At 39.7% G+C, this 13843-nt stretch overlaps 1 protein-coding gene across 1 annotated transcript; it reads left to right on the forward strand.

The window, feature by feature from the left end:
* Positions 1-4137: 4137 nt before the first annotated feature.
* Positions 4138-9870, forward strand: LOC308118663 (organic cation/carnitine transporter 2-like; the record flags this gene model as incomplete). The annotated part of the gene is made up of 10 exons (XM_080478173.1): positions 4138-4347; positions 5188-5400; positions 5903-6006; positions 6989-7143; positions 7360-7531; positions 7793-7919; positions 8755-8855; positions 9024-9238; positions 9322-9504; positions 9734-9870. 10 exons carry the CDS (start codon positions 4138-4140, stop codon positions 9868-9870), a joined length of 1617 nt encoding a protein of 538 aa, XP_080334299.1.
* Positions 9871-13843: the final 3973 nt, after the last annotated feature.

The following is a 13843-nucleotide window of genomic DNA, read 5'->3' on the forward strand; positions in this document are numbered from 1 at the left end:
GGGGAGCATCTTCCAGATTGGATCAACACTTGCCAAGAGTACAGACCGCATCATCGTCAGCTTGAGCTGATTTCTGAAATGGTGCAGAAAAGAGGCATGTTAATTTCAATTGAACGCAGAATTCAGAGACACCCTATAGTGAACGGTGTCATCGGATACTCGGCATCTTTTAACAGAAAGAAAAGAAGAGAATTTGATGAAAGAATGATAAGCGATAGAAGGACACAAACACATTTTAAATAACTGGGGAAACGTATTTGTCATTTAAAATATTACATTTTCTGAGCTGCACCACACATTTTTCTCCACTATGAGAAATCCGACATATTTGAGCTTTAAAGACACATTTTGAAATGTACAAGCGCAACTGAATGGCTGCGGTCCCAGAGATATATGGAGAATCACCGGTGAGAGGTGCACCGGATCACCATTGTCCTGGTAACAGACACAGTTACAGTTTGAGTGAAAGCACTTTCTAAGTTGTTGATTTATTGACAATAACAAACACATTATTACTGTAGTTAACTGTTTGTTCCCAAAGGTTCACGGTGCACTTTGATAAAAGCACTTTTGCCTGAACCATGGTAATCATTTGTATTACTTTACTTCACACTTTCTTATAATATTACCAGGGCTTGAAAACTTGGTTTCGAGGCCACAGTCCCAGCCTGAGTTCCATCTTTGACCCAATGTCTTCTCAAAGTTAAGAAGGATGAGCCCCTAAGAAAAACCTTAAGCCAGTTGTGCTTTTACATCTAGTCGGTCTTTATATAGAGTCTGCAACTGTTGTTACTCTCATGGCTTTGCATCATTTCTTATGTTATATCTCTATTACACTTTCTATACCATCATTGGGTTTTAACAGAATAATTACTTTTCGTGTATTTATTTATTTTTATCAATTATAAAAAAGTGGTTTTGAAAATTAAAAGGAAAAAGGCCAGGAAGATGGAACGCCTGACCTCCAGACTTCTCCTGCTGCTGCTCCTTCCTTTCCTGAAGCTCAGTGGCGCCCCCCGGGGAGACATGCCCCTCGCTTAGAGAGGCACTGCTCTAACAACACCTCCATCGTCATTAAAGTCTACCTCCACCCTCTCACCTCACTGCCATTGCGATCAATACAGCCACTAGATGCTTCAGAAAGTTTTTTTTTTTTTTTAAACTTTAGTCGATGCAATCCAGCTCCACTACCTTCATCTAGAGGACTGAAGAACGGAAACTACTTAAGCTTTTATTTGTGATGTCTAAAAGTAGAACTTTAGTGTTTGGTTGGAGGCTTGTTTGGAGCAACACGGCCTGAATATAAATGTATCTTTGAAACGTCTTCTTCTTCTTTTTTTTGGGGGGGGAATAAATGTTCGTTTTAAAGTCTGCAGACCCGGTTCAGGTTTGGTCAGTTCACTTTGGGCATTTCGAATCAAACCCTGCGGAGATAATCTCGAAAAGCTTTGGTTCCCTTTCAGATATTCCCTTCAGATTTCAGCTTCACACAAGATCGTCTTCCACCAGCGTGTTTTAAGAGCAATACGCCCTGCTTCTGAGAACCCACATCCGTTTCCTCATGTACAGTATTTATTCTCTGAGTTTGTTTATAAGTGGATGACGTAGGAAATGATAATGATGATGATGATGATGATGACGATATGCAACTGCCAATGTTATCATTATGTAACATTTCTTCTCTTTTCGTTTTATTTCCAAATGTTTGTTTTGTTTGTTTTCATTAAAAACTACTGTACATCCTCCGCTGGTCCCGTTTGTTCATTTTCACCTGACATCAACTTCAGCATGGCAGTTTCCAGTTTTGGGCAATTCTTGCAATATTTTGCTGAGAAAGTCACATACAAGTCCTGCAAATATTTTTACTGTAATATTTGAGAAAATGTCCCACAAAATCAAGCTTTGTTGTTCACAAGATCCTGGAGTGACGGCAGTGTGTTTCAGTATTAATTTAAAGAACTCTAAAGTTGCATCAGTTTGTTGGAATCTAATATTATGAAGTTCAGTATTTTCTGCAACTGCAATATTTCATGGGTTCCTGTCAGGGCGTTCCGGGGCCAAAATAAAGTTTATTGGAATCAGCAGAAAACCTTTCGAAATATATAATGGAGAGAAGATGAAATGATTGGAAATTGTAATAATTTATATGTTTATTCTTGATCTGTGACATTTATTTGCTCAAACTATAGAAAAGGAAATATTGAACTTGTCCTTTAACCCGTCTCTCTTTCTGAGCTGCTGCATGTGATCGTTTAAGACCTGATGGAGGACACCTGGAGGAAGAACTGGTCGGAGGAGGAAAGTGCAGCAGTTTTCTTTGACTGCAAAGGTCAGATTGCTGAATTAAAGTTTATGTATTTAATACATTTGTAGCCCTTTTGTTTAATCCAACATTCAAATTGACAGTTGACCAGTGGCTGCCTTTTCTCTGGCGTGTGCTCCAGAGTTGTGGATGGACGTGACAACATGGTGGATCCAGATTTCAAACATGCAGAATGCCACATGACACCCGTTATTGACCAAAATCTGCATGTTGCCAGTTCATTACCACAATCTGAGAAACCTCCGAGGGAAAAAAAAAAAAAGGAAGAAAAGGGAACCACTGCTGGAGACAGCAGCTTACATTCATCAACAGTGAGAGCAAACTGATTACGCAGGATTGAAAAGTATTACACTGAAGCTGATTTCTCCTTGAAATGTAGAAGTGTAGACGAGAACAAAACGGCAGTCGAGTGACTCCTTCACTTATCGTTGATCAACAGACTAACTTTGTCCATAAAAGTGCTGGAAAAGTGTTGCATGCAGAACCTTGGTAGATAAATAAAGCTCTGATGGGAAACAATGTATTTCCATCTTCCTCCCTCTTCAAGTAAGTTTGAAATATGCGGACAGCTCCTCCCCAAAATGAACTGAAGGACGCATTGTCTTTTCAGCACGTGCTTTTGTTGATGGTCCCCTGCTGCATTCACTTACAGCACCTTTGTGTGCAGGCTGAAGGTCGCCTGGGCCAGCCTGAAGGAACCGGCGATCAGACTGCGAACTGGACTGAGCTGGACTTCACTGATCATTGACCGCCTGCTGATGTGGTCTCAGGCTGCCGACTGTTAATGTTATCACTGTTCTGAGGCCAGTTAAACGGTGACAGAGTAGCCGTGTCAAATCTTCAACTCTTCCTCAAACACACGCGCAGCTTACTGACTAAACTTCTCTGATTATCTGATCCTTCAATGTGGTTCTCGCCGTACAACATTAAAATAAATAGCAATAATCCTCCAAACCTCAGTAAATGTCAAAAGAATGAAATAGTGAAAGTAGAAAATACAAAACTTTGGCAAAATATCTTTGATTCATAAAATTCATAATTAATGAAAGTGTTATATGCTCATTAAAATAAGTGGGTGTTGCTGTAAATAAATAATTATACTATTACATTGCAGTTTTATAAAATAATTTGGTCAGCAGATGTTTTGATATGATGATGTCACAGTAAACATAATACTTACTTACTTGTGAGTCTTTGTATTTTGGTTTTAGTACCTTTGCTCAAATCAAATCTTCACTTTAGAAAAATTTGGTGAAGTGTAGGCGCTGATCGAGGCACTCATTAAAGACTCACAGGACCTGCAGCTGACTGAGCCCTGAGTGAGTTCTTGTAAAATAGAAACAGTGCTTTTGCTGCTTTTGTTCTATTTCGGACAGGACATGCAGATTTTTCCCATCACTGTTGCTCCAATACGAACTCAGAGCCGCGGGGGAAGGAGGATGAGAGGTGGAGTCCTTCAGTCTTGTCTGACATATAGGAGGCTGCAAGGAGAGGTGGACAGGCACACCGACTGTTTTTGTTCACAGACAGCTGTAATATTTATTCTTTCTTTCTTTTCTTTTTTTTTTTTTACATGTAAGCGGGATTTGAAGTCCTTTCTGTGACATGTTTTATTTTTATTTGTAGTTGTTATATATGTTTTTGTTTTGTTGTTTTTACAGTCATCTTCTAAATGAGCCTGTTGTAGTTCATTTATTAGTAAAACAGTCTTTTTAAGGGTTTTATGGTGCCGAAAAGTAAAAAAAATTTTTTTAAAAAGAATAAATAAATAAAAAGGAGAGCTGATCAGAGTAGTTGACATGGAGCAAAGTCAAATGTTGGATTATGAGGCGTCTGTGTCGTTCCTGGGAATCTGGGGTCCGTACCAGAGGAAAGTGTTTTCCCTTCTCTGTCTCATGGCCATCCCCGCTGGATGCAACATCCTGTCCGTCATCTTCCTGCTGGCCACCCCCCAGCACCACTGCCGCATCCCTGAACACAGCAACTTGAGCCAGGAGTGGAAGCAGGCCAGCATACCTGTGCAGGTAAGAGCAATGGGGAGGACAAACAAAGTAACTCCGATCTGTGTAACACTGAGTTTGGTGACTGGATTATTATGACCTGTGATACACATGTGGACAATACAGAGAAGTTTCCTATACAAAAATGCTCCACCTTGAAGTTTGTGTTTTTTGTCACTTGATGCACTGGCTTCAGTTTCCAGTGTGAAAACAACCTGCTATCCTCTAAACTGGAGACAAACACTGTAAATGAAATCTTTTTTTATTTTCCATTTGGTGAAAACCAAAGCCAGAAATGAAAGAGTGGGACTAAGTTACATTAGGTGGACACAAACACAACTTTAAATTAAATAGGATGTTTTTGTTTTTTTAATTCACTTCTGTTATAGTGGTCAGAACAGCAGCTAAATTGCTTGATATTGCCATAAAACAAAAATCATCTTCCAAATCCATCCAATGTCTATAGTGGCACATGGATTTATAAAGGTTGTAATCCGTTATTTTCTTTATTATTTTAGTGTATATATATATATATTCAATAATTAATGAATTATTAACCAAGACAGAACAAACTGGTCAAAAATCCGTTAAATAATATTTGACTTGTAAAGATTAATATTAATTAATATTAATAATTATGTAAATACCGATATTAACTTCTGCCATGTGGTTTTGTTAAATGTTATTATAGTAAAACTAAATGTTCACTTTCAATTTTCTTGATGGAAATCCAGTCAAACGACCATCTTCAGCACAACTTCATCTGCCTTTAGTCTTTGATTGTGTGTTCTGCTGCAGCCTGCTCCTGCAGTACAAGTTAGAAATATTAATATGAAATAAATGACATTGTTTTCCTGCCGTCAGGTGGCCGGCCAGTCAGAGGGAAGCAGCTGTAGCCGGTATGAGCTGGACACACTGAGGAACTTGTCCTTCTTTGGAATAAAACCCAGCCTGGACCTAAACCACTCTGACCTGGGATCAAGTCCAGGGATTCTTCTGTCCACCCTCAAACAGGAAGGATGCACAGATGGATGGACCTACAGCAATGAGTACTACCGTTCCACTCTAGTCACTGAGGTACTGAGACTGTTAATACAAAAATCATATAAAATAATGGCTTGATAATCCTTCCTCTTCTTCAGGGATGCAAACACTTTGATTGTTTTGAGGGTCTCGTGGCCACATGGCCAAAAACTCACATTCACTATGTATGTGAATTATGGCTCATTGAAAATAACTAAGCTAATCATTTCTGGCTTTTTCTTGAAGCACCACACAGAATGAGTAGACCTTAGTATGACCATTCATTAACCAACAGAAAACCAAGATGAGAAACTAGACATGAATTGCTGTTCTTATGTAATCGGCCTCATGTCATGTGTGACCTTAAAGGGTTCAAAGGAAAAGACAAAGTTTGACAAAACAGAGACTTGTTAGTCTCTTAAGATACAGTCCAGGGTTAAACCCTAACCATTCATAATCACATCTTCTCATGCTCATTTGCAGATTGAGGGAATACCAAACTATTGCACTTCCTGTCTATTCCTGCCACATTAAGAGTCACCCTGTTGTTTCATAGTTCAGCCTGGTGTGCAGTGACCAGTGGAAGCAGCCTCTGACCTCCCTCGCCTACTTCATTGGGGGATTTGTTGGATGTTTCCTCTCTGGACAGCTCTCAGACAGGTGCTTTTCACCCTCAATGTAGCTCACGAATTCTCCAGATGGGGGACTGTGTTGTGAAATTGCAGTTAACAAAGCATATGTCAACTTCTCTGGGTTTAAGAAAGAGTAGATACAATATTCTGAAATTCAAAGATGATTTGAAAATCAATGTTGACATGTTTTTCCTATTGAAATGAAATACAAACAACACATGATTTAACTGATCTAGTGGCTGTCAGTTGGATTCAAAGCTTTTAAAATAAAATAAAGATTTTTGTAAGAAGCAGATGAATAAATTAAAGCAAAGCAGCCGTAAAGAAAAAAAAAAAACTAACTTTGGAGGTAGATGATTATCACAAATACTTGAGGACATCATGTAATCCACAGTGAATTCCATTTTGGAAGTTAAACATTGTTGCTGTGTCCGAGGGCTTCGTGGTCCAGTGGTCAGCGCTGTCGCCACACAGCAGGAAGGATTGTTGGTCTGTGTTTGTGTGTGATCTGGTTTGTGTGAGTTCTCACCGGGACTCTGTTCATTCATCGCACATGTCAAGACTTAACTTTTTCATGTCAAGTCCTTTATTCATCACAAACAATTATACATAGTACAATGCTTAAGGTACATGTTCTGCACCGAAACAACAGTTTTTATAGGATAGAAGAATAAAAGAATTACATTTGGAAAACACAATAATGAAAATAACACAATATATAACAATATTAATAATAATAAAGAAAATTAAGGCACACAAAAGATAAAAGATCAATAGATAAAAATAGGGAGACCAGACCAGTGTTTAATAGTGCTGGCATTTTGAGTCCTTCCTTCTTCCATGACAGTTCCGGGGTTATTGTGATTTTGGCTGAGGACGCCAAAGTGTTTGGATTTACAAAGTGATGGTTAAAAAAGTTCTCTATAGGTTGACAGTGACCTGTTAACGCTGGTATACAGTACATACACAGTGATGTTGCAGCTGACCACTCCACTGTGTTTCTGCTGCAGGTTTGGCAGGAAGCCTGTGATGTTTGGTGCCATTGCCATCCTCAGTGTCTTCAGCAGCGCTCTGGCTCTCGCTCCTTCCTGGCCCGTCTTCACGGTTCTGTTCTCCCTGCTGGGCCTGGGTCAAATCTCCAGCTACATAATCGCTTTTGTGCTGGGTATGTGATGTTTTCATCTTCAGGATAATGGGATCTTTATTATCCCCTCTGCTGGCCACATGCTCAAAGATAATGCTGATTTAATTAGAGGCTTGTTGGAGGACAGAATAAGACTGTGTCCACACCAGAAAGAAAATAGAAAATCATTTCAATCCCTTTCAATTTTGCCACATTGATTTTTATTTTTTTATTCTTTAACCTCTGTTATCTTCGCAGGTTCAGAGCTCCTGATCGGAGGGACCCGAATACTTTACACCAACCTGTGTCTGCCTTGTTCTCATGTGTTCGGTACCTTGCTGCTGTGCGCCTCTGCCTACCTGCTCCAGAGGTGGAGGTATCTGGCTCTGGTCATGGCTGCGCCCGGCCTGGCCTGCATCCCCCTCTGGTGGTGAGAACATCTCACTACACTCTTCACATTCTTCTGCATTCCCTCTGTGATGTCCGTTGTTCTTCTTTAGAAAGGATTCCTACTAATGCTGTGTTAGCGGCACCTGATTTGCTTTGTTTGTGAATACCGATTAACTAGTTCTCCGTTCTCGTAACAGAGAACCTAATCCTTTGACTTGTTCTCCCCCTGCACATGTTTGGATGATATTAAATACCTGATTGTACTTTTTGTTGTTGTTGTTGTTGTTGCTGTGACTCACAGGCTGATTCCAGAGTCTCCTCGCTGGCTTGTGTCTCAGGGTCGTTTGCGGGAAGCAGAACTCCTCCTGAGGTCAGCAGCTCGGGAGAACCGAGTGGACGCTCCGCCTGTTATCTTTGTCTCAGCCAGTGTAAGAACCTCGAAACACCACTGCATTGTACATGGTAAACAACTGAGACATTACTATCTGGATGACAAGGGGCTTCTGACATCAGGCACTGTACACTTAAATATAGAAGAATAATAGAAATGATAGATGCCGCCTGCATCAAATATTTTCCTTTGTAATTTTCTATATATTGTCTGTATTCTATAAAATGTTCACAGTGTTTTTCTAATGAATAGTATTTTCAACGTAGTCCGTCTTGTACATACACGTTATATTATTATATATAAAAATGGAAAAAATTATTGAAGAAACTCACCTCTTCAAAACTGCAGTTTTTAATAGGTTTCTTGTGCTTTGTCTAAACAGGAAAAAAAACAAGAATAAAAACAGCCAAAACAACTAGAATAAATCCTAAAACTTAAATTGCTGAAAATGCTTAACAATTATAAACAGTTCAAATGTGTGAAAACCAGCAACAACAATTTTGAACCACAAGAAAAAGACTAAAAACTGTTGAAACAGTAAAAAAAAACTTCAATTTGCTTGTAAAAGGGATGAAACCAGTAAACACAGATTCAAAAACATGTAAAAAAAAAAAAACCTAATAAAATGTTTACTGTTCTAAATTGTACTTATGGAACTTCAATACAAGAAAAAACTATTGATGTGGTCAAACTTTACCCCGTAATATGTCGTGCTATTGTCATTATAAACACTAAACATGTTTTGTGGCTCTAGACAGAGTTTATTTGATAGAAAGTGACAAAAATTGCTCTTTTGGTCATAAAGGTTGCAGACCTCTGTCCTCGTTAAAATCTCCCTTGTAATAAATGAATGTCCTGAACCTGTCTCTCAGGTTGAAAAACTTGAACCCCAGAAGTCAGAGTCGCTTGGCTTCCTGGACCTGCTGAAGACCACAAACATCCGAAATATAACGCTCATCCTTTGGATCATGTGGTAACTTCATAGCATTTATGTGATCCTTGTTTCTTGGAAATACATTTCATCCAATTGGAGCTTTCAGTATAAATTTTTTCTCAAAGGAGGCCGCATTGTTAGTGAAGCTTCATCGCTGCTTTTCATTGATAAGAGGCTTCACGGGTTCGTCCTCTTATGTCGTTGCAGGTTTTCTGTCAATGTCACGTACTTTGGAGTGGCCTTCAATACCTCCAGTCTGCATGGGAACCCCTACCTCAGCTACTCCCTGCTGACGGCCGTGGAGCTCCCAGCGTACGCTGCCAGCTGTCTGGCCGCACGCAAGCTTCCCCGCCGTCTGTCGTTCATCAGCTCGGGCCTGCTGGGATCTCTGGCGTTGCTCCTCATCCAGGTCACTTTGCACAGTGAGTGAGAGCCGGAAGATCACATGCATTGTTTTCTCCACGACAGACTGTTTGTTAACCTCCACCAACTTACTCCACTGCAGGCCAACCAGCTGTCACCCTGTCCCTGGTGCTTCTGGGTAAATTTTGTGTTCTTATGAGCACCGCGATTTTGTACATATACACCGGAGAGCTGTCCCCCACAGGCATCAGGAATACCGCCATGTCATCCTGTGCTACATTTTGCCGAGTGGGCTCGGCTGTGTCCCCCTACCTGCTGCAGCTGGGTGAGACCTCTGGTCTTTTCATTCAACCAGTTAATCTTTATGTGATGCCAAGTTGTAGTATAACTATCTTAGCTGTTGATCAATGTAAGGCGGCTTGAGGTCGTTTGTTTTTTCACATACCACTGTACCTTTAGTGTTTATTCAGGCCTGCATCAGCTGATCAACTTATATAAGAATAAAATGACTCATGTTCTGTACAATGTTTGCTCTGTTTTGCTTCTGTCTGCAGCCATGTTTGGCCAGTTCCTGCCCTGGATCGTCGTGGGGGGTCTGTCCTTCCTCAGCGTTGTGCTCTGCATCTTCCTGCCTGAGACCTTCAGACGGCCGCTGCCCGACGCCATCGAGCAAGTTCCACAGGCAGGGTAAGTCTGGCTTCACCGCACCTCCTCCAGGAGGTTGTTACACTGTGGTAGAGGAGCATTTCAATGGGATTTTCTGCTTAAGGTTGAAAGGGACAGTGCAGCTGCGAGGGCCACCTAACAGCTCCACGGTCTCTTCAGATATATTACCACACATTCTAGTATAGCTATCTGTTTTCTGCAATTCATTTTGAAGTCAAAATATCGAGTATTGTGTGATATTTGCTTCAAAATAGAACCTCGGTCAAAGAAGAGCGTCCCTCTTTATGACAGGCTTATAAAGTCGTGTTTTAATGATGCATCAATGCTCATCAACTGATTAAATGATAAATGCCAAGATGAGGTGTTTGTTCTGAATACACGTCAAGTATCACAGATTTATAACAGCAAGCAGATCTCATTACACCTGGGTTCCATTGCAGGAAGTAGTATTTCCGTAGAAAACTTGGTGCTGTCAATACTGCCACCTTAAATCTTCTTAAAAACTGACTTTGAAAAAAAATCTAATATTTGAAATAAATCCGTATTGTGTAACTCTGGTTGGATATGTTGCCGTATCACCAGCGGGACACATGATGAAAAGCTGGCTCAGGGGGCGAGGCTTTACACAAAATTCATACGCATCTAATTTAAACTAAACATAATTAGATCAAATGTATGTATTTCATGGAGAAGAAGGCCTGCGGCATGCGATTCAACCACGAAGAAGAAAACTATAAAGAAGTGAATAAATATTGTTAATTGATGCAACTTGTCCCATCTGTCTTGCAGGTTAAGGTGGTTGTGTGCCTCCAAACATTCTCCCGAGGATGATGAGGTGACAGCTAAAGGCCAGACTATTGCCCCTGCAATCATCTGCACAACTCACCTATAAGATTCCAGGCAGCAACGCCAAGCCTTTCATCAAATGTGACTTCATCACACACCGCCACCACAACGATGTCTCTAAAATCTGACAACCTGGAAATGTTGCTTGGGGACACACAAAGCTGCTGACTCATTCATGACAATTGTTAAATGGGCGATAGATTTCAGTTTCACTAAAACATACACAGGAACAAATGAATTAAACAATCAGTGAACAGCAATAAGGATTTACTCGGTTTAATTCACATGCTGATTTGACACAATGGACATGGCATGAATGTTGGTCTTAATGTGAAACTACTGATGAGAATATTTGATTATGGATGGTGCTAACAGTATCAACAAAGTCTTTATATAAAATTTGGTAATATATACTAGTGTATTGTTTATTGTATGGTTTGGTTTGTATCACTACAATGATGAAATTTGCATTCTGTATATATTGTATAAAATGTGTTGAATAAAATTGTGCACAGGTATTTCTGAGAATAGTCCAACAATTCTTCATCACTATCAGACACTTTATTAACAACATGGCGCAAGGAATTAAAAATCATAAAAACCTATATAAGCAGCATTATGTGTTTCTTTATTGTTGATTAAATTGTAATGGATAATACAATGGATCAAATGCTCCTTTAACACCAGGGACCTTGTTCAGGGCTCCACCATGGGGGTCATGAGGGTCTCTCACTTTCCACACTGAAATCTGCTGCTCATCTCCAACCTCAGAAAGAGACAGAAACGACGGAAATCATCTTCTGACTTTGACTTTGACTATAACTTTTTTTTAAGGTTTTAACAAAAAATGACTTTTATATTGAAAAATATGGGGGCTTTTTTTTGAAAGCCAATTAAACTCCAAAACTCTAGCAAATCCTATATCAATTGTTGAGGTTTTTGGTGTAATCTTTTAATAAACAATGACTATTTTGAAAGAATTTGAGGCTTTTAGTTTGAAAGCCAGCTCACCCTTCGCCTGGCGAAACACTTAATATCCATTTTGAAGTCAACAATGGAATTTTTTGATAAACAGGGACTTTTATTTTGAAGAAGTTTTGAGGCTTTTATTTGGAAAGTCAGGACATGCAGGTTAAGTGGACATAGTTTGATGGACTTGGTATTACATCATTCTTGGTGTGAGTGACGCAACACTGATGGGCGCAGCTGCAATTAGTGATGTCATCGGAGTGGGAGAGAGGACGGATTTTATCTACATATTTTGGAAACAACTCCTCAGAATCCACAGTTTTTGGGCAAAATGCTCTAATAAAATTATGATTTCTTGAGGGGGAAATTTGTTGTCTTTCAGTCTGTGTCGGTTTTGAAGTAGTCACACATAAACTTTAGACACTAGGAGGCGCAGTTTGACGCAGACGGACAATTTTGCTCAATCTGCCTCAATGATAAATGTGGCTTGAAATCCCTGGAACAAAAAAAAAAAAATGACAGCGTTGTTCTCACTTGTCAAAAAGGTCATGTTCTATGGAATTTTTCCCACATGTGTTACATCGTCGCAGGATCTTGTCATGCTTCTGATGTGCTCGTTTTGTTGATCAGAGTCCCGGTTTAGCCATTGTCGCCACTTATTCGAGGTGTTCTGTCAGGGCAGTTTCTTCAGAGATTTTTTATTCTTCCCATGTATTTGAATGAGAGGAGGCAGGCAGTGCGATTCTGCGCTTGAAGCTTTGACGGTTAATAAAATCAAAACTGCTCCAGTAGTGGAAAAGAGGCACTGAGGTTTTCTAGCAGAAGCGTCTCCTCTGTCATTTAATCGTGTTTTGAAACAGACACGATATTCTCCCTCAGAAGAGATAGTGTTTGTGTGGGGGGCCTTTTTTGGGCGAAAATCTTATTTTGAAAAGCAAATTGTGGACTTCCTGTTAGGTTTAGGGGAAGGTTATCAGTGCGTGATTTTTCAGGTCTTGATGAGAAGAACAATTGAGTTTTGGTATGATTTTCCTACCACATTCCTACGGAGTGGCTGTTTTAGTGTTTCTAGGCTGCACTAGAGAACAAATGTTGGCAGTACTGGTATACTAACATGCTCATTGATTCATAAAATTATTATTTTCATTATTTTATTTATGGAATAATACAGTTTTTTGATCATAATCACCTTTACTGCCCCAGGATGGATTTAATGATTTCAGAGTGTGCCTGAACGCCTCAATGGTGTTCAACTGTTCAGGGGGCGTGGCCTAGTTGACTTGGCACCGCCCCGGAAGTTTAACTGAATGGGAAACAGATAGACCTTCAAAACAAAATAATATAATGGTCTGAAGCAACTGAAGGCGTCTCATTCTTTTTTTTAATAAGTACATCCCAGTAAAAAGTGGTTAAATGTTGAGCAGGGATTATTTAAAAAGAGACACTTACATTCAGTTTTTCTGCCTTTTTTCCATGTCAACTGTAAAGTTGCAATGTATGAAAATGTACAGTTAATGAGAATATTGTCCTGAATATGAATGGTGTAAACAGTAACAATACAATATTGTAAGTCTTTACATAAGCTTTAGTAATATAAACTGAAGGCGATACCTTCGATCCAATCGCACAATAAGCTTTCAAGCGTAATCCCTAAACCACAGTAGTGTCAGAAACGATGAAGAATAGGATTGTGGCGATGATGCAGCTATTGAAACGTTCCAGCCTGTGACCTCTGAAGTGGGAAAGTGGCTTCAGGAAATAGTTATCAAAGAAAACAAGAAGAGCTATTGAGCTCTGTTGGAGGACTTTGAACCCTCCCACACTGACAATGAGGACATGGGAACTTTCCAGCATTGGACTGACGTACACTGCCTAGGGCAAACAAAGGGACTTTTTTTTTTTTTTTACTTCAATAACCCTACATGGACATTATTGTAGATCAGAACATAATACACATGTGATAATTGCGAGCATCTCTGAGGCTCATCCTTATCTATATGTTTTTACTGTAACCTGCTCTTATCACTCTTTACTGAACGACCTGGTCGAGATACAATTCTGGGCGGTGCAGGGAAATGTCTGCATGCATGCAAGTTTCTAGGAGTATTATGTTATTGCTGTCCATAGATTGTTTGTTGGGTGACGGATAAAAAGAAAATGACAATAAACATATTCTGGAAAAA

The sequence above is a fragment of the Lipophrys pholis genome, assembly GCF_963383615.2.
Source record: "Lipophrys pholis genome assembly, chromosome: 13".
NCBI lineage: Eukaryota > Metazoa > Chordata > Actinopteri > Blenniiformes > Blenniidae > Lipophrys > Lipophrys pholis.